The 21,129-nt window shown below is 45.7% G+C and overlaps 1 protein-coding gene across 1 annotated transcript in view; it reads right to left on the bottom strand.

The window, feature by feature from the left end:
• Nucleotides 1–20,149, bottom strand: part of SORCS1 (sortilin related VPS10 domain containing receptor 1) — a gene marked incomplete at its 3' end in the record, with an annotated part of 674,820 nt that extends 654,671 nt beyond the window's left edge. The window contains exon 1 of the mRNA XM_088465805.1: nt 18,923–20,149. Coding sequence (XP_088321931.1) covers nt 18,923–19,957 — 1,035 coding nt within the window. The remainder of the gene's footprint in view (nt 1–18,922) is intronic.
• Between the last annotated feature and the right edge of the window lie 980 nt (nt 20,150–21,129).

Consider the following 21,129-nt stretch of genomic DNA (forward strand, 5'->3'; position numbering starts at 1 on the left):
GGTGGCCATTTTTGGATGGCCATTTTCAGCAGATTCCATACAGACTAGCCGTCCACTTGGATTCTGCTGAAAACGGCCATCCAAAAATGGCCGCCGCCAAGGAGGAGACAGACACTAGAGGTCCTACTGGACCTCTAGTGTCTGTTAGGCCAGCACAAATGCCGGGAGAAGATGCTGAAAGCCCCGTGAAATACCCTGACAACGAGCATAAACCCCATAGCAACGAGTATGAAACCCCCTGGCAACGAGCATGAAACCCCCTGGCAACGAGCAGGTAATATTAAAGTAATTAGAAGCCTTACTGTGGGGCATAAAATGGTGTCATGCAGATATGTAAGTGGCACTTTGGTAATAGGCATTACAGTGTGTGGCATAATGTTTAATGGGCATTATGGTGTGTGGAATAATGTAAGTCACTATACCAGGGACATTTGACTAGCGCACTGCCTTATGGAGGAGCAAGGGCAAAATCCAGGTACGGGAAGGGAGGGGGCGCAAAATTGCTGCCTTGCACCGGGTGACAGATATCCTAGTTTCGGCCCTGCTGCAATGCACAGGCTCTTATATACGGGCACTGCTATACACAGGCTCTGATATATGGTTTCTGCAATACACAGGCTCTGATATAATTGCTCTGCCATATACAGGCTCTGATTTATAAAGAGCAGCTAAAGCTCGAAACGCGTCGGATGTCTGGATGTGCAGTACCATATCTTATCTAGGACTTCAAAGAAACTTGCATGTGAGTGTACCAAAGAGGGTGAATCCGGAACCCATTTACCAAAAATCTGAAGTGACCCTCACCACTACCTGATGGTAGGAATTACTTACAGCACCATTTCTGTACACTTGTTTATTGTTTCCATGTGGAGCTAATTGTATGGACTTGTTTTAAACTTATCACGTGTAAGAATTTTATGCCTCTTTTGCACTTTATATGTTATTGATGAGATATTAAATTTGATTTTTAATCTTTCATATATCTTTTTTCATTACCACACCACTGGCGCTGATAGCGCTACATTACTCTTTACTATATGTGTATGGTCGCACCGCCCACCGTTTTTCTGTACACAGCCATCGTCATTAGTATTGGCCCATGCCCCAACCCCATGCTGGGTGCAAGAATCTATCAGAAACGGGCATCCCATCTTTGCCCGCACAACTCACGCTGGCACGCAGCCGGCTTACACGCCCATAGCGCGCCACCCAAGACAGATCTTTTCCACAAGTTGGCCACCCAGCTGTTGCCCAGAAACACCCATTTCACGGACATAAAAAAAAACGGCCACGCATGTTGCAATCAGCCGCTCTTGGGGAGGCGCAATGCGTAGTCAGCTGATAATTGCAAGTGGCGTCTGAAGCCGGAGCTGCCTCCAACGTGGAATCAGGCCTCTGTCATTTGTTTTATATCATCACCACTCTTACCTAACATCAGTCACAGGGGCAGCTCAACCACTAGGCACACTCTGGCAGATGCCTAGGGTGCCAGCACAGAGGGGGCACCAGAAACACTGAACGAGTTATATAACACAACTGCTGCTGACTGCTGCTCCTTTATGTTTGTGATGGGCTGGGGGAATGATGCCATAGCCCAGTGCCACACACACTACTAAGATTATGTGGCCTTGCCCCCCGACTTCCAGTACACACTGAGTAAGAACTGGGGAATGGGCCAGAGGAGCTGGTCATAGTGGTGTGCAAGGGTGGGTGTTTAAGGTGCCCAGTATGCACTTACCGGCACTGGTTGGCTGACCTTAAAGACATCCGTGCCCTATGTAGGGACAAGACTGTATATCCCCGCCAGCACAACAAGCAGTGCAAAGACCTACGGGTTATTTCCAGTTTACCCTGATTTGGCTCTCATTGTATCTATTACATACAATACTTATGGAGGGGTTGTGTATGAAATCCCGGCTGTTGGCATCCCAACAGCCAGAATCCCGGCACCCATAGGGAAGTCAGGTAAGTGTTTTTCTAACCCCTACCCTAACACCCACCCTAAACCTAACACCCCCTCCACGGTGCCTGAACGTAACCTCCCCCTAATGCCTAAACCTAACCTCCCCCCACCCTAATCCTAACACCCCCTCCATGGTGCCTAAACCACACCTCCCCCTAGTGCCTAAACCAAACCTCCCCCTCCCCCCACCCTAAACCTAACACCCCCTCCACGGTGCCTAAACGTAACCTCCCCCTAGTGCCTAAACCTAACCTCCCCACACCCTAATCCTAACACTCCCTTCCTGGTGCCTAAATCGAACCTCCCCCTAGTGCCTAAACCTAACCTTCCCCTCCCCACGCCCTAATCTTAACACCCCCTCCATGGTGCCTAAATCTAACCTCCCCCTCCCCACACCCTAATCCTAACACCCCCCCATGGTGCCTAAGCCGAACCTCCACCCTAGTGCCTAAGCCTAACCTCCCCCTCCCCACACACTAATCCTAACACTCCCTTCCTGGTGCCTAAACCGAACCTCCCCCTAGTGCCTAAACCTAACCTCCCCCTTCCTGCACCCTAAACCTAACACCCCCTCCCTGGTGCCTAAACCTAACCTCCCCCTAGTGCCTAAGCCTAACCTCGCACCCTCACCCTAAACCTAACACCCCCTCCCTGGTGCCTACACCTAACCTCCCCCTAGTGCCTAACCCTAACATCGCACCCTCACCCTAACCTCCCCCGATACTCTCTACTATAAACGATGCAACAACCAAAATGAAAGTAGCCAGCTGAGACGCATTACTGCACGATGCCCACTCTCAGCAGGGCGATAATAGGGACCTGCACTAATTTAGGTGGTTGCATTTCATTCAAAGAGAACTGGCTGAGAGTTTTATCGGAAAACCCTGCTGGTAAGTCCTTGCACACCGTGTCCTGTGATCTCCTGCATAATTGACTGGACAGATCCCTTGAAAGGTTATTAAATGCTGTGCAAAATAATAGTCTTCATTATTTAAAGATGAGCTGGTCATGAAAAGCTTGGAAGGAAATTCTTGTGCCAAGATTGCCTGCGGGTTCCTCTGGCTGGGACCCGGGAAGTGCTAAACCATAATGAAAGCTGTCGCACCTTCCGCCTTCGAGGAACAATACGGGATTTCCATTAGCACGCATCTAATTATTATATCATTTATTTTATTGCTTGATTTATTATTCCTCTTTTGCCATCATCCCTTAGAGCAGCGATAAATAATTCTGCTAAATTTCACTCTCTTGGTTTTGCTGCCTCCAAAGAACACATTTACAGAACAATGAACTTGTCATTTGTCATTAATGCAGTCGGAGTAACAGGAAGTTATCACATGATCCCAAATATTCACGGGGAGATGTACTAAGCCTTCTTCGGAGACAGATAAAGTACCAACCAATCAGCTCCTAACTATCACTTCACAGGCTGTGTTTGAAAAGGGACTGTTAGGAGCTGATTGGCTGGTACTTTACCTCCGTCCACTTTATCTCTCTCTAAGGCTTAGTACATCTACCCTCAGACTTCACAGTCATCAGTGCATTTAATTGCTGAGAATCAGGTACTATGGGTACTGATTCAGAGGTGGAGGCTAATGTATATGCGGAATCGGTCTGAAATACCGATGGCTGAATATCTGGTGGTTCTCATACCGTCGCTACAATCCCGACTGGGGCTGGTAAGTATCTTAATCCTCCCCTGTCCTCCCCTAACCCTCCCTTGGTGGTGCCTAACCCTAAGTTCCCCCGGGGGTGTCTAACCCTAACCCTCCCCTCCCCGCAACTTGGTTAATTATGGTACATGTAAGAGGAAGGGACAGAGAGGTAACCAGCAGTGGCATCACTAAGGGGGTGTAGGGGGTGTGGGTCACACCACCCGATGGGGTGACACCAACATAGCTGTGCTGCTGTATTATTTTGGTGTCACCCCACTGGATGGTGTCACCAAGCAGGGCTGATAGAGGCAGGGTGCGCTGAGCAGGAATTGGTATGAAATACCGTCGGTCGCATGGCCGGCGGTTCGATTCCCGTCAGCGGCAGCCCGACAGAAGCAGAGTGCGACGCAGTGGAAGCCCGACAGCGCTGGAAATCCTGATCGTGGATAGGTAAGTATCCACTAACCTAACCTAACCCCCCTAACCCTAACCCTCCTTAGGGGTGCCTAACCCTAACTTCCCCCCCAAGTGCCTAACCCTAAACCCCCCTCTAAGTGCCTAACCCTAACCACTCCCTTCCCTGCTGCCTAAACCTAAGTTCCCCGGGGGGGTGCCTAACCCTAAGTCCCCCCTGGGGGTGCCTAACCCTAACCCTCCCTCCCCCTAGCCTAACCCTAACCCTCCCGGGGGGGTGCCTCCTCCCCGCGGCTGTCTGCTCGCGGTGCCCGGCATCACTACGATCGTGATGCCTGGCACCGGTCTCCCGGCGTCGGGGAAATGCGGGCGTCTATATCTAGATGCCCGGCATTTCACCCATGCCGGGATAAGACAGTCGGGAAGCCGGCTGCCGGTATTTAGGCAGTCGGCTTCCCGATTGCCTCCCGCTGAGCAAGCCCCCATTGTGACGAGAATGGAGGCGTGTCACATGATCAAGCCCACAAAATGTCATCTAATAGGGAATGTGGGTTCACGGACATAAGGCCACACCCCTTTCACGAGCATAAGCACCTTCGACGTGTATGCCACAGATTTGTGCGTCTGCATGTGGAATCCTATTGTGCCCGGTATAAATGGGGTCTGACCCAGGTCTCATCCGGGTTGAAACCATGGGGCCTGATTCAGAGCCGGACGCTATTTGCACTCGCTCGTTCAGGAAAAAGGGGTGGCTATTCAAATGAACTGTTCGCTCTTTTCGGTCTGTTCACGCCTCTATGTCTGAATGAGCGAACAAAACATGCGGTCGTTTTTTGGAAAACTACGACCCTTGGCCGCTCGCATCCTACGTCATGTCCGCTATTTATTAGATTAATCGAGTACATCGACCAGCGTATGAACTGCTCGCTATTCTTGTGGTTGTTTTTTCCTACCGCAATCTTGAGAGCAGTTCTGACTATAAAATAACCCAGTGACGTGGTCAATGACGCTGCTGTATTAATTATGCACACCCTTAAAACGCCCGTTTTGACCTTTAAGCACGCCTGCGTTCGGATCTCCACTCCCCGTTTTCAAGCACCTTCCCCTGTTACCACCCACATACGCCTCCTCCTGTCACTCAAAATAGCAGGCATTCGCTATTTAGCGAACAAACGATTTTCGGCCGCACTGACTGGTTCGCGCATGCGTATTACGATCCGTACGCATGCGCAGTTGTGCAAGCATCGCTCGCAACGAACGAGCGACCGCTTACGAGCGGCTCTGAATCAGGCCCCATGTTCAAAATCCTGGGTTGGACGGGGTTTTGGGGGGAAAAGGGGTATGAATTTGTGATTTAGCCCCAGAAACACAACATTGCTTTAGATCCATTTAGATCAATTTGAAATTGATTAAAATCAATTGAAATCGACTTTTATTAATTTTTCCCCCATGTGTTTGATCATCGCTACAAAACTGCAGCTTTTTACACACGTCACTGACAATCAATGCGATAAACGTTATATTGGGACATCTCAGTGCAATAACGGCTTCAGCTGATGGACAGACCGACTAATGAACACAAAACCAGTCATTAATGAATACACCAGTGGTGAATACAATGCGCTACCAATGCGCTATTTGTACAATTATACAGCTAGTTGTGGAGAGAACTCCCCAACATTTTATCTTTGTATCAGTCAGTGTGATCCGTGATAGCGTGTACAGTAATATGTTGCCTGGGTAATTGAAAACCTCAAATCGCGAGTCACAAATAGGAGCATTCTGTGACATCTCTTCCTAGAACAATCCTTTGATCCTCCCTGATTCCATGCAGTATAATTGGTCTGACTCTCCAGGGGTGTAAAGGTTTTGCTGAATATTGGGTGAATCTGGACAGATTCTCAATGCACAAATAAATTAAATTTAGCCAAATTGATTCATCCATCTCTAAAGCACAATGGATTTTCGCCCTGCCGCTGGCCTGCCGGCGACAGATCACCTCTGATCAGAGCTGCTTCGTAAATTGCCATATTCTCTAGTATGTGTCATTTATTTACCAAAGTTTTGGGGAGTCCTATCCTTGAATGAGTTTGAATATGGTGATGTGATTGGCCCATCTCTAGCTGCTATCAGGCTTTAGTATTGCTCTGAGTGTGGGTTCCATTCATGTGATACATGAGGTGGGGACACTCTATATATGTGGGTACAGGGGATTTAATGTACTGTACATACAGTCAAGTCCATAAATATTGGGACATTGACAGAATTTTCATATTTTGGCCTCTATTCACCACCACAATGGCTTTGAAATGAAACAAACAAGATGTGCTTTAACTGCAGACTTTCAGATTTAATTTGAGGGTAATTACATCCAAATCAGGTGAACAGTGTAGGAATTACAATGGTTTCTATATGTGCCTCCCACTTTTTAAGGGGCCAAAAGTAATGGGACAAACTAAACAATCCTAAATCTAACTTTCACTTTTTAATACTTTGTTGAAAATCCTTTGCAGGCAATTACAGCCTGAAGTCTGGAACGCATAGACATCACCAGACGCTGGGTTTCATCCCTGGTGATGCTCTGCCAGGCCTCTACTGCAAATGTCTTCAGTTCCTGCTTGTTCTTGGAGCATTTTCCCTTCATCAAGTGAAATGCATGTTCAATCGGATTCAGGCCAGGGGATGGACTTGGCCATTGCATAACATTCCACTTTTTAGCCTTATAAAACTCTTTGGTTGCTTTTGCAGTATGCTTCGGGTCATTGTCCATCTGCACTGTGAAGCGCTGTCCAATGAGTTCTGAAGCATTTGACTGAATATGAGCATATAATATTGCCCGAAACACTTCAGAATTCATTCTACTGCTTTTGACAGCAGTCACATCATCAATAAATACAAGGGAACCAGTTCCATTGGCAGCCATACATGCCCACACCATGACACTACCACCACCATGCTTCACTGATGAGGTGGTATGTTTAGGATCATGAGCAGTTCCTTTCCTTCTCCATACTCTTCTCTTCCCATCACTCTGGTACAAGTTGATCTTTGTCTCATCTGTCCATAGGATGTTGTACCAGAACTGTAATGGCTTTTTTAGATGTTGTTTGGCAAACTCTAATCTGGTCTTTCTGTTTTTGTGGCTCACCAATGGTTTACATCTTGTGGTGAACCCTCTATATTCACTCTTGTGAAGTCTTCTCTTGATTGTTGACTTTGACACATATACATCTACCTCCTGGAGAGTGTTCTTGATTTGGCCAACTGTTGTGAAGGGGTTTTTCTTCACCAGGGAAATAATTCTTCTGTCATCCATCACAGTTGTTTTCCGTGGTCTTCTGGGTCTTTTGGTGTTGCTGAGCTCTCCGATGCGTTCTTTCTTTTTAAGAATGTTCCAAACAGTTGATTTGGCCACACCTAATGTTTTTGCTATCTCTCTGATGGGTTTGTTTTGATTTTTCAGCCTAATGATGTCTTGCTTCACTGATAGTGACAGCTCTTTGGATCTCATATTGAGAGTCGACAGCAACTGATTCCAAATGCAAATGTCATACCTAGAATCAAGTCCAGACCTTTACCTGCTTAATTGATAATGAAATAACGAGGGAATAGCCCACACCTGTCCATGAAATCGCTTTTGAGGTGATAGTCCCATTACTTTTGGCGCCTTAAAAAGTGGGAGGCACATATAGAAACCATTGTAATTCCTACACCGCTCACCTGATTTGGATGTAATTACCCTCAAATTAAATCTGGAAGTCTGCAGGTAAAGCACATATTGTTTGTTTCATTTCAAAGCCATTGTGGTGGTGAATAGAGGCCAAAATATGAAAATTCTGTCAATGTCCCAATATTTATGCACCTGACTGTATTTTATACAGTCTGACACATATAGTTTTGTCATTTTTATCACCATAAAAGCAAATACTGTAGATAAATTCAAACAAAGTTTACTAGAGTTTCGTTTAAACTAAGTTCTTTAATAACATGGAAATATATTATCAAAAATGAATGGAAGTTCAAACTGTTATGCACACAGTAAATACGGAAGCAGTATGAAATACCGCCGGCCGCATGGCCGGGAGAATCCCAGCAGCAGCAAGCAGACAAATTAAGAGATCCCGGCAGCGGCAGCCCAACAGCGCTGGAAATCCCGATCGTCCGTAGGTGAGTACTTACTAACCTAACCTGACCCCCCTAACCCTCCTTAGGGGTGGCTAACCCTAACCTCCCCCCCGTGCCTAACCCTAATCCCCCCTCTAAGTGCCTAACCCTAATCCTCCCTTCCCCGCTGCCTAAAGTCCCCCAGGGTGGTGCCTAACCCTAAGTCCCCCCTGGGAGCCCTAAACCTAACCCTCCCCCCCGCGGCTGTCCACTCGCGGCGCCCGGCATCCCTTTGATCGGGATGCCGGGCGCCAGTCTCCCGGCGTCGGAAAATGACAGGCGTCTAGATTTAGTTGCCTGTCATTTAACCCTCGCCGGGATAAAGCAGTCGGGAAGCCGGCTGTCGGACTTACGTCAGCAGGCTTCCCGATTGCATCCCGTAAATACATATGACGCTCTACAAGCCACAGCCTGGAGAAAGAACAATTTATTCTCTTAGCCAGTGGTTCCCAAATGGTGCGCCGGGGCACCTGGGGAGCCTTGGGACACTTGCAGGGGGCCCTCAGGTTGGTGGTCCAGCAAAAAATCTAATTCTTTATGGTCAATGTAATGTAAATATGTGGACAAACAGAAGCACAAACCTGTCACACACTACATAACTGACCCTAAGGATGACAGGGGAGCACAATTTACTTCACTTTACTGCATTATTTTCTGAATTTCTCAATAACAAACTTTTGGCTTAGGGGTGCTGTGAAAACACTGCTGATACTCTAGGGCGCCGTGATTCAAAAAAGTTTGGGAACCACTGGGCTAAGTTGTTTAGTGACCGGATAATTGTGGGGAAAACGCGGCTCCTCCAAACTGTTCATCTCATAGGTTTTTATGACAAAAGGTTTCAGTCAAAACAAATACACACATACAGTATGCACAACTGTAGACCTTGATGTAATACGTTACTTACACCGGCCTGTGTCTGGAGAAGTTGGACAGAGGATAGAGGGGAATTAATACGGATGCGAGTACAGCAAAGGGGTGTTTGCACTACTGCAACTTACAGACACTCAGATTCAACAATGTACACCTGTTAGGAGGCGTATGCATCCAGGGCCGTTGAGCCAATCATGGGGCCCAGGTACTGAAGGGGGCATGGCCAAATCTGAGAGGCCTAACCCCATCCCCCTCCAATGGCGCCAAAAAGCAGCACCAAAGGCTGCAAAGAGGGACATATGGGCAAAAATACACTGTGTTACTGTACATGTACTTTTGTTTGTTCTGAGTCATTTACATCCATTTTGCCATTAATGCTACAGCAGACACAAGGGCCCGTATTCAATTAGAGCGGACCCACAATACTTTTTCACCTCCCCGGACTGTCCGCCTACTTCGCCTGTTTTGCAGGCAGAAAAGTATAGCGTGTGTGCCCGCGTATCGCCGTATTCAATTTGAAAGTAGGCAAAAACGGGACCCAGCGAAACTGGAACAGGCGGAAAGTGCTGTCAGATTTGGGGAAATCAGCCTGACACCTCCCAAATGATGCTCTGACATGGGGGTTAGCTATGGTTACCCCCGATTTGGCTTACTGAAGTTATTTGGTGTTTTTAAATGGGCTCAATAGCTGCTAAATAGCGTTTTTCTATATGTGATGTAGAATAGTATTCAGGAGGTTTTTTTGTTGAAAATAACTTATCCCAGCAAATTTGGGGTACTTCAAAATAGGGGTCTGCATATTTAAAAGTTGCTAAAGTAAAGTTGAAAAAATCATGAAAAATCCACCTGCCGCAAGCACCTGCATTCAAAAAAACACCTGGGGCATACTTTGGGACCCCCCCAGAGTCAAGTTTGCTAGTTTTTAACTTTGTACCCCAACATTTTTGTACACCCCCAAATTCAAAGTCATTTTTGGGGTGTTATTAAGTGTTTGTAAAACATTTTTTGACACAGTTTACCTTTGGGGGACAGTCTGAAGGCTGCAGGGGGGTCCCGCAATGTTGCACCCCAAAACCCCAATTCTGCACTTATTTCCGCCTCCTATTCATAGGCGAAACTTCTCCGCCTAGTACATTGCATTGACTTTCCGCCTAGGCGGAAAGTCCTTCAAATTGAATACGGGATATAATCAAAACAGGCGAAAATTACGTCATCGGCGAAAAGTTTCCACCAAAAACATGCGAAAACGGCTTTTTGCTCCAAATTGAATACGACCCAAGGATGGCAATAGGGAAATTGATGTAGTTGCAGATTTATTTGGAAATTGACATAAGCTTAAGGATTTCACGTCCAAGCTGTACTGTGACGCGGTTCAGGAAGCCGCCATCTGCCGCCATGTGCGAGCATATATAGCACAGGATTCTCTCTGCACATGGAGCCCATAAGTGTCAGCTCAAGATGCACTTAATAAATAGACTAAACCCAAAAGAATACTAAAATAGCAATAAAAATAATTAATAGTCAGGAATACGGATTACGGAACAAATACTGAAGATGTTAGTTATGAATAAATAATTGCACGGAAGTAACCACGTTTGCAATAATATGTTGTGTTACGAGTTACGCTCTTTTACATGTCTGTCATATATATGAGTAATAAATTATTCACATATGTGTACATGCTCCATAAATAATTCTTGGCATTACCATATCAAAAATATCAATATTTGAACATAAGATGTTATGTAGTTTTATGCCATTAACTTCAACAGCTATAACATGTAATATTTGTAGAACAAACCACAGGTTTAAAGAAATCAAACATTAACACCTAGAACCCGCCAGTGGCCTGTGTGGAACAGTATTATGACCAAGGATTGGAGGGGTTACACAGTAATGTACGTAGATTAATAGACAGAAAACAACAGAGAAGCAGAATATACTGCAATTGTTTCTGGACGGGCGAGGGAGTGTGTGTGCACCAGGGGGGGGGGGAGGTTTGGGGGGGGCTTAAAGCATCCTGGCAACCTGCAATGTTAACTGACAGTAGTTAGTAACACACAGCCCTAATAGATACTGTAATTACAGTTTGATTCAGACTAATCCTTCATTTCAGTTTATAGCAGAGGAGAACTATCAAATCCGGAGAATAAAAGTTCTACATGTATCTGAGAAGATGCAGCTTCATAACAGACTACCGTGCACTTACTAATTCTCCAAGGGAGGGAGGGGGGTTATATAATAGGTTCCAAGGTGATGGAGCTGACATGATTTCGGTGAGTTCACCTCTAAATTCAAAGCAGCAATCAGATATAAGGCAAAACCAGACTTATAACTGTCTCTTTAAATTAGCAAGAAATTTGCCGAAATCACGCCGGTACCGTAATCTCGTAACCGATTACATAACCCCCACAGTCTATTTACTTACATTTAATTTGAATAGGCAAGTAGCCATATGCATTGGTGCAAAGTGGGCAGCACAGATGGTGTAATGGTAACATTACTGCCTCACAGCACTGAGGTCGTTGGTTCGATACCCCCTAACTGTGTGGAGTTTGTATATTCTCCCTGTGCTTACGTGGGTTTCCTCCGGGTACTCCGGTTTCCTCCCACACTCCAAAAATATACTGGTAGGTTAATTGGCTCCTAACAAAATTACCCCTAGTGTGTATGTGTGTGTGAGCATGTGGTAGGGAATATAGATTGTAAGCTCCACTGGGGCAGGGACGGATGTGAATGGCCGTATATTCTCTGTAAAAAGCTCTACGGAATATGTGTGCGCTATATAAATAACTGGTAATAAATAAAGTGGCCAAACCTGGGGGCGAAGTGTTTATATGCCCAGATTTGGGTGGATTTCTGCTTGCCACCTGAGGAGGGTGCGACCAGAAATAATGGGGGCCCACAGCAATTGAGCCCAGAAGCGCAAATAATTAAATACAGTATCTTCTGTCACCTGAGATGGGAGCTACGGCCGCGTTAAAACCGTTGAATTCCCCCAGATGTTATTTATTTATTTAAAAAATGATTCCATGTAGTTTTGCTGCTTGTAGGTGATAAAAATCACTGCTATGTACTTATACAGTAGCTGTTACTTTTTTGACCATTCGAGGAATTATATTTCATTAGTAATTATATACTGGGGCTGATATGGTGATTTGCAAACACTGTTATTCATTTTTCTGCTATCGTGGAAAAGCAACATTGATAAACTATTCTGCAACCTAGTCATCTAGCTGCAACATTGTATCAACAAAGAAGAACAACAACATATAGTTGGTCTTGGTCCTGTCTGTGGTTCCACGAAGCGAAGAAAATGTAAGAGTTCAGACTGCTGTAATAAAGTTACTTGATACACAATGGTCTCCAGCTCACAAGTGGATAGGTTTAGAACAACGTTAACTAATGAATATTTTACCAGGAGAACATACAGTAGCACAGCAGAAAGGGCAATAATACATTGCAAATCATTATCTTATTAATTGGGGGATACAATTTACATTGAACCCAAATGGATATAATTGATGTGACAAGAATCAGTCTCTTGGGGGTCATAAAACCTGGAAAATAATTAATCTTCACAGGCTTATAAGTTTACGTTTGACTACTATTTACTATGCCTCTAAAGGGAAGCAGCATTCACTATAAAGCCATTGTCCCCAGGACCGGCGCTTGTTTCTTTGGTGCCCCACTGCAAACTACAAATTTGCGCCCTCCTAAAAATATGTCCCCTTGACATGTCTCTTTACAATGTTAAAGCTGGCTGACTGGCCCCTTCACCTGCGCAGGGACAGGCTACCAGCTGTCACTCTCCTTTTCTGTCTCACTGGCTCCTCCTCCTGGCGTTGCGGTGCGCAGCACCTCAACAGCTCGTCTTCTTGGGCACACCAGGGGGAGATGTACTAAGCTCTGAAAAGTGATAAACTGGAGAGTGATAAACCACCAGACACTCAGCTCCCAACTGTCATGTCACAGGCTGTGTTTGAAAAACGACAGTTGGGAGCTGATTGGCTGGTGGTTTATCACTCTCCAGTTTATCACTTTTCAGAGCTTAGTACATCTGGACACAGAGAGCATGTGTGCGTACGCAGTGGGACATAATCGCGTACGTCGCCTTTTTAAACCGCCGGTTTTACTGTACTATTGCTTATAAGGCAAGGAAGGCGGAGCTGGGGATATAGTTCGACGAACTTGCTCCTCAGGGGCGGGCAATGCTGGGTGAGTAAGTCAGTTCCTGACCAGGCAGCCGCGTACATAAATTACATTTAAATTGAGGTGGATTGGCGATCTGGCTAAAGGGTGGTCCTGTCTACCCCCGGACCAGGGCACCCCTTAGTTCTGCCTATGCCAGGCACACCCATGAGACAGCGAGTGCAGGTAAATGGTAAAGGTGCTCTGAAAGCAAGCATCGGGTAGGGCGCCACTCCTGCTGTGCGCCCCCCTGCAATGCTTACCCCGCGGACTGCATCACGCCCTGATTGTCCCCACAGCAAACAGGATGGAAACTTATTGGATGCGATGACCCAACTTGATAAATTCTCCAGAACCAGCGTTTATTATCATTGTCAATAGCGGCGACAAGAGACGTTAATTGACCGGGGAAGAATAATGATGAATGTGGCCCTTAGTGTTAGTACCTACTGTACTGTACAGTCTGATTTTCCTAATGCATTAGGTAACCACAGATCCTGTGGTGCGTACTGTATGCATCATGTACTTTATAAGATAGAAAATCAATGTCTAGAAAATAATTCTAGCAACACAACAGTGAATCTTTGTCAGACAAAGATTTCATTTGCTAAAATCAAAGAAATCATATTAAACCCTCGGCCAGCTGGAAACAAGTTCTCATTGCAACTAAAATCCTGTGTGCAGCCTGGAGAGACAGTGAGCATACCCTACCTCATTATCCCATACAGGAGAGCCCGGGTGATGTATATATGTACACCACTGCTTGCAGATTCCCTCTGCCAGGTCACTGTAAGTGTAACGGTATGAACCTGTGATCCACCAGTTATAGTGACACTACAAGTCCCAGCAGAGGCTGCTGGTCAATGCTGGGACTTGTAGTGCCACAGCATCTGGAGATTCGCACATTGTCTACATCTATTGTCATTAATGCAGAGATTGAATCTACTGCTCACCTTTCATTGCCTGCTTTACCTGCTGTGATACAGTTCAAGTGATAAACAGTCACAGACTTAAATTATCCTGACTACTAGCCAACACCGGGGGAGCCTGGCATACATGGCTGGCACTATAACTGCATGGGGCAGCGGGCAGAGGTGTTCCATGAATAAGGCAGCAAAGATAGTGTCTGGAAAAGAATAAAGACTGCCAGGGATATTACTCAGCGTCACTGTTCTATGTTGATAGATGAAGCTGATCACAGCCCTACTCGTTGTGTTATTAATCTCGTTGTTTGTGGCCCCTGTACCGATGCATAGAGATAACCCTCGCACTACCAGGCACTGTATATCTGTATATTACATATATTAGTAGACAGCAGCATCTGGCAATGCTGTGACACTTGACACACAATATAATGCTGGAAGTGGATGTCACTGTTTCCCATAGGTTACCCTAACCAGAGTGATAATCACTGTACTCAGAGAGGGTCATACTCAGTGTCACTATATCATACAAAGGGCAATAATGCTTCAGATATTCATATTACGGCAGAACCTACTCGGGAAACTTGCAAATTGCTAAGTTATAATGTAGTTTAGAAGACACTTAGAATGTACAGATATGTATGGTCCTCAGGGGAACATTATAATGTCCATGATTATAATATCACCAGCATGATATAGTCAGTAGGAACCACAGTGTACATATATAACAAGGTGACACTCATTATACACAGAAGTCAGGTACAGTATATAGGTCCTTTATCACATTATAGGAGGAGGTGACCCAGGAAGAATTACTCAGATCCATTACAAAAAGCAAATCTAAGAGACACAATAAGAGTCACTATTGATAATAACACTATGTATACAGCACAAAGCAACTGCGACAACACAATGTGGATAGCACACTGTATACAGATAACACTCAATGCAACTCTATAGGAGGTAACATTGTAGCTCAGGTCATACTCCAACCTAATATATCACAGGTATGATTCAGTGACAGTATACCTAGATAGAGGTACAGTATTACTCAGTGCCACTATATAAGAGGTAGCACTCAGTGCCAGTATACCTAGATAGAGGTACAGTATTACTCAGTGCCACTATATAAGAGGTAGCACTCAGTGCCAGTATACCTAGATAGAGGTACAGTGTTACTCAGTGCCACTATATAAGAGGTAGCACTCAGTGCCAGTATACCTAGATAGAGGTACAGTGTTACTCAGTGCCACTATATAAGAGGTAGCACTCAGTGCCAGTATACCTAGATAGAGGTACAGTGTTACTCAGTGCCACTATACTTATTTACTAAGCAGTGTTAGGAGATAGAGTGAAATGAGATAGGGTGCCAGCCAATCAGCTCCCAACTGCCATCTCACAGGCTGTGTTTGAAAAATGACAGTTGGGAGCTGATTGGTTGGCACCTTATCACTTTTCACTCTGTCTACTAACACTGCTTAGTAAATAGACCCCTCAGTCATATATAACAGGAGGGGTAAAACTCAGACACACTATATAATAGGATAAAGGAGGGGTAATAGTTACTCTATAACAGATGTGGTAATAGTCAGTCACCTTCTATAACAGGAGGGGTAATACTCTGTTGCACTATATAACAGGAGGGTTAATAGTCACACTGAAATAGAATTCAGTCCGAATTCAGCATTCAGTCACATTATAACAGGAGGGGTAATACTCAGTCACACTCCATAACATAAGAGGTAATGCTTAGTCACACTCTATAACAAGAGGGGTAATACTCAGTCACACTCTATAACATAAGAGGTAATGCTTAGTCACACTCTATAACAGGAGGGGCAATACTCAGTCACACTATAACAGGAGGGGTAACACTCAGTTACACTCTATAACAGGAGGGGTAATACTCAGTCACACTCTATAACAAGAGGGGTAATACTCAGTAACACTCTATAACAAGAGGGGTAATAGTCAGTCACACTCTATAACAGGAGGGGTAATACTCAGTCACACTCTATAACAAGAGGGGTAATACTCAGTCACACTCTATAACAGAAGAGGTAATGCACAGTCACACTCTATAACAGGAGGGGTAATACTCAGTCACACTCTATAACAGGAGGGGTAATACTCAGTCACACTCTATAACAGGAGGGGTAATGCTCAGTCACACTCTATAACAGGAGGGGTAATGCTCAGTAACACTCTATAACAGGAGGGGTAATACTAAGTCACACTCCATAATAGGAGGGGTAATACTCAGCCACACTCTATAACATGAGGGGTAATACTCAGTTACACACTATAACAGGAGGGGTAATACTCAGTCACACTCTATAACAGGAGGGGCAATACTCAGTCACACTCTATAACAGAAGGGTTAATACTCAGTTACACTAGAACAAGATAGGTAATACTTTGTCACATTATATACAGTAACAGGAGGAGTAATAGTCACACTATAACAGGATGGGTAAACCTCAGACACACTCTGTAACAAGAGGGGTTATACTCAGTCACACTGTATAACATGATGGGTATTACTCAATTATGCTATATAACAGGAGGGGTAATACTCAGCCACACTATATAACAGGATGGAGAAGGGGTAATAGTTACACTATAACAGATGGGGTAATAGTCACACTCTATAACAGGAGGGGTAATACTCAGACACACTACTGTATATAATAGGAGGGGTAATAGTCACACTATAACATAATACAGTCACATTATTATAGGAGGGTTAATACTCAGTCACAGTCTATATCTGGAGGGGGTAATACTCAGTCACACTCTATAACAGGAGGGGTAATACTCAGTCACACTATAACAAGAGGGGTAATACTCAGTCACACTGTATGACAGGAGGAGTAATACTCAGTCACACTATAACAGGAGGGGTAATACTCAGTCACACTATATGACAGGAGGAGTAATACTCAGTCACCCTATAACAAGAGGGGTAATACTCAATCACACTGTATGACAGGAGGAGTAATACTCAGTCACCCTATAACAGGAGGCGTAATACTCAGTCAAACTCTTTAACAGGAGGGGGTAACACTCAGTCACAGTATAACAGGAGGGGTAATACTCAGTCACACTATAACAGGAAGGGGTAATACTCAGTCACACTATAACAGGAAGGGGTAATACTCAGTCACACTATAACAGGAGGGGGTAATACTCAGTCACACTATAAGAGGAGGGGTAATACTCAGTCACACTATAACAGGAGGGGGTAATACTCAGTCACACTATATAACAGGAGGGGGTAGTACTCAGTCACACTATATAACAGGAGGGGTAATACTGTCACACTATAACAGGAGGGGTAATACTCAGTCAAACTCTTTAACAGGAGGGAGTAATACTCAGTCACACTCTATAACAGGAGGGGTAATACTCAGTCACAGTATAACAGGAGGGGTAATACTCAGTCACACTCTATAACAGGAGGAGCAATACTCAGTCACACTCTATAACAGGAGGGGTAATAGTCACACTCTATAACAGGAGGGGTAAAACTCAGTCACACTCTATAACAGGAGGGGTAATACTCAGTCATACTATAACAGGAGGGGTAATACTCAGTCACACTCTATAACAGGAGGGGTAATACTCAGTCACTATAACAGGAGGGGTAATACTCAGTCACACTCTATAATAGGAGGGGTAATACTCAGTCACACTCTATAACAGGAGGGGTAATACTCAGTCACTATAACAGGAGGGGTAATACTCAGTCACTCTATAACAGGAGGGGTAATACTCAGTCACACTCTAAAACAGGAGGGGTAATACTCAGTCACAGTATAACAGGAGGGGTAATACTCAGTAACACTATAACAGGAGGAGTAATACTTAGTCACTATAACAGGAGGAGTAATACTCAGTCACAGTATAACAGGAGGGGTAATACTCAGTCACACTCTATAACAGGAGGGGCAATACTCAGTCACACTCTATAACAGGAGGGGTAATAGTCACACTCTATAACAGGAGAGGTAAAACTCAGTCACACTCTATAACAGGAGGGGTAATAGTCACACTCTATAACAGGAGGGGTAATACTCAGTCACACTCTATAACAGGAGGGGTAAAACTCAGTAACACTCTATAACAGGAGAGGTAAAACTCAGTAACACTCTATAACAGGAGGGGTAATACTCAGTCACACTCTATAACAGGAGGGGTAAAACTCAGTAACACTCTATAACAGGAGGGGTAATACTCAGTCATACTATAACAGGAGGGGTAATACTCAGTCACACTCTATAACAGGAGGGGTAATACTCAGTCACTATAACAGGAGGGGTAATACTCAGTCACACTCTATAACAGGAGGGGTAATACTCAGTCACACTCTATAACAGGAGGGGTAATACTCAGTCACTATAACAGGAGGGGTAATACTCAGTCACTCTATAACAGGAGGAGTAATACTCAGTCACACTCTAAAACAGGAGGGGTAATACTCAGTCACAGTATAACAGGAGGGGTAATACTCAGTAACACTATAACAGGAGGAGTAATACTCAGTCACACTGTATTACAGTAGGAGTAATACTCAGTCACTATAACAGTAGGAGTAATACTCAGTCACTATAACAGGAGGAGTAATACTCAGTCACTATAACAGGAGGAGTAATACTCAGTCACACTGTATTACAGTAGGGGTAACAATCACACGATATATAACATTAGGGGTAATTATATGGGGTGCCCCCGGTACTCACGCTGCTGTTGTGCCCGGACCAGTGCACCATCGCCTGGTTGTGAGCGGAGTCTCCGGTCAGGGCGAATGTGCTGCTGCTCAGCTTTAGCTCCTCCACATGGAACCGGCTCACCCTGTCCGGGTCACTGGCCTGTGCCCGGGTTACCCTGCGCCCGCCAGTCTCTCTCACCCGTCTCCCTGCCCTGCTGGGCACCTCCTGGGAGTCTGGGGCATCGTGCCCACTGGGCGTGTGGCTGTGTGGGGGGGCATACGTGGCTATAACTTCACTCAGTCTGCCACCCTCACCACCCCTGGCATCAACCTTGGCACTAGCATCACTCCTGGTATCATTTCTGCCACTGTCATCCCCTCTGGCATCACTACTGGCACTACTCCCGGCATCACCCCTGGCACTGCCATCCACCCTGGCATCTTTCTTGGCACTGTCATCACCCCTGTTATCACCCCTTGCATTACCATCACCCCCGGTACCCACAGAATGAGCTCCCCCAATGCCCCAATCACTGCTTCCAGCGCCCAACAACTGCTCATCATCATCATCCCCCTTGCCCACATGCTGCCCGATCCTGTCACTCATATCACCCTCTGTACCCATGAAGGGATCTGGCTCAGCACCTGTATGCCCATCCTGTCCTCCATTCCCCCCTTGTCTCACTACATCACCCTCCTGATTATCCCAGGTGCCCCCAAAGCTGTCCCTGCCACCAGCTCCTTTATATCTCTCACCCATATCATGCCCAGCAGCCCCATCTCTGCTGTATAATCTTCTCCAGGCTCTAGGATCCTGGACGGTGCCCCAGTGATCAGTACCCTCCATCTGCCCATCACCAATGCTGTGCCCACTATGCCCCAAAGTCTCCCCCCAGTCACCTGCAGCTGCCCCCTGCATCCTCTTCACCATGTGCCCAGCACCTGTCCCCCCCTGCAATCTAATGTGAGGGTGGCAGGATGAGCAGGTCAGCTCCCCTCTGACTCCCTCCAGCCTCATAACAGTGACCAGTAAGACCAGCATCTCCCAGTCCTGGAGACCCCCCATGGTCGGCAGATCCTCTCACTCCAACTCCATAGAAGTTTCTCAGCTCTCAGGCTGGATGGAGCAGTCGGGGGAAAAAAGGGAATTTTCTTGCAGAGCTGATGATGTCGGTTTTGATGTAGGATCCAGCAGACAGGGGAGGAGCTGGATGGAGAGAGGGAGAGGGAGAGAGAGTGAGAGAGAGAGAGAGAGAGAGAGAGAAGGGATGGGAGAGAGAGAAGGGATGGGAGATAATGAGGGATAGAGGGGGAGACAAAGTTGAAGTGGGACTGAAAGGCTGAGTGCAAGAGACCGTGAGGGAGGAGGGTGAGACTGCAGAGACTGCTGCATGCAGTGAGGATACTGCCCAGACAGCGTCTCTCCAGCGACCAGGCACAGTCACACAGAGCAATGACACATGTCCTTAACCCCTTCCCTCTCACTGGGGGGCAGCACAGCAGAGCAGAGGTTAAGCCCTAACAACAGCCCATTGTATTTTCTGATCATTAACCAAGTCTGTGCTAAAAGGAACTTTCCTCATGTCTTCCCCAAATCAGTTCTACAGCCCTTATTAAGGCTTCTACTGTGGCTGCCGGAGTAATGATTCAAAAATCGTTAAGTATGTTTGTGGAACTACAAGTCACAGCAAGCCTTGTCAACCAATGAATGCCTAGCTATGCCTGAGCAGATAGAGCTATAAGCACCAGCAAGCCCATTGCTGCCAGTGGGTGTCAGGGCATGCTAGAGATTGATGAATTGCAAGCACCTGCTGCTGGAACTTGTAGTTCCACAAACTTGCAGTAAAAACAAACACACACACACATACTTAATATTGTAAAAATGTGTTTAGTAAATACACTAAGGGTAATATTATAATTTCTTATCACACCATATCATGGCAATTATAAATGATGTATCGGGGCAATCAAAAACCACAGACAGGGCCGGAGGCTCCGACTGAAGCACGCTACAGCAATGTGTAAAAAATACGCTAATTCGATCACTATATTTCCAGATTTGGACCGCTCGCCCAAAATTTTTGCGCAAATGTAGCCCTGCTTGAACTTACCATAGCACGGCTGGCTCCAGCCGAAAACCCCGCTCCCCACCATTCCGCTGGCGTTATTGGATAAATGCTCAGGGGGGATGGAAGGGGCACAGCAGTGCAGCCGGGACGGCGCTTGGCGCAGGGAAGC

The sequence above is a fragment of the Taudactylus pleione genome, unplaced genomic scaffold (genome assembly GCF_031769625.1).
Source record: "Taudactylus pleione unplaced genomic scaffold, aTauple2 ptg000008l, whole genome shotgun sequence".
NCBI lineage: Eukaryota > Metazoa > Chordata > Amphibia > Anura > Myobatrachidae > Taudactylus > Taudactylus pleione.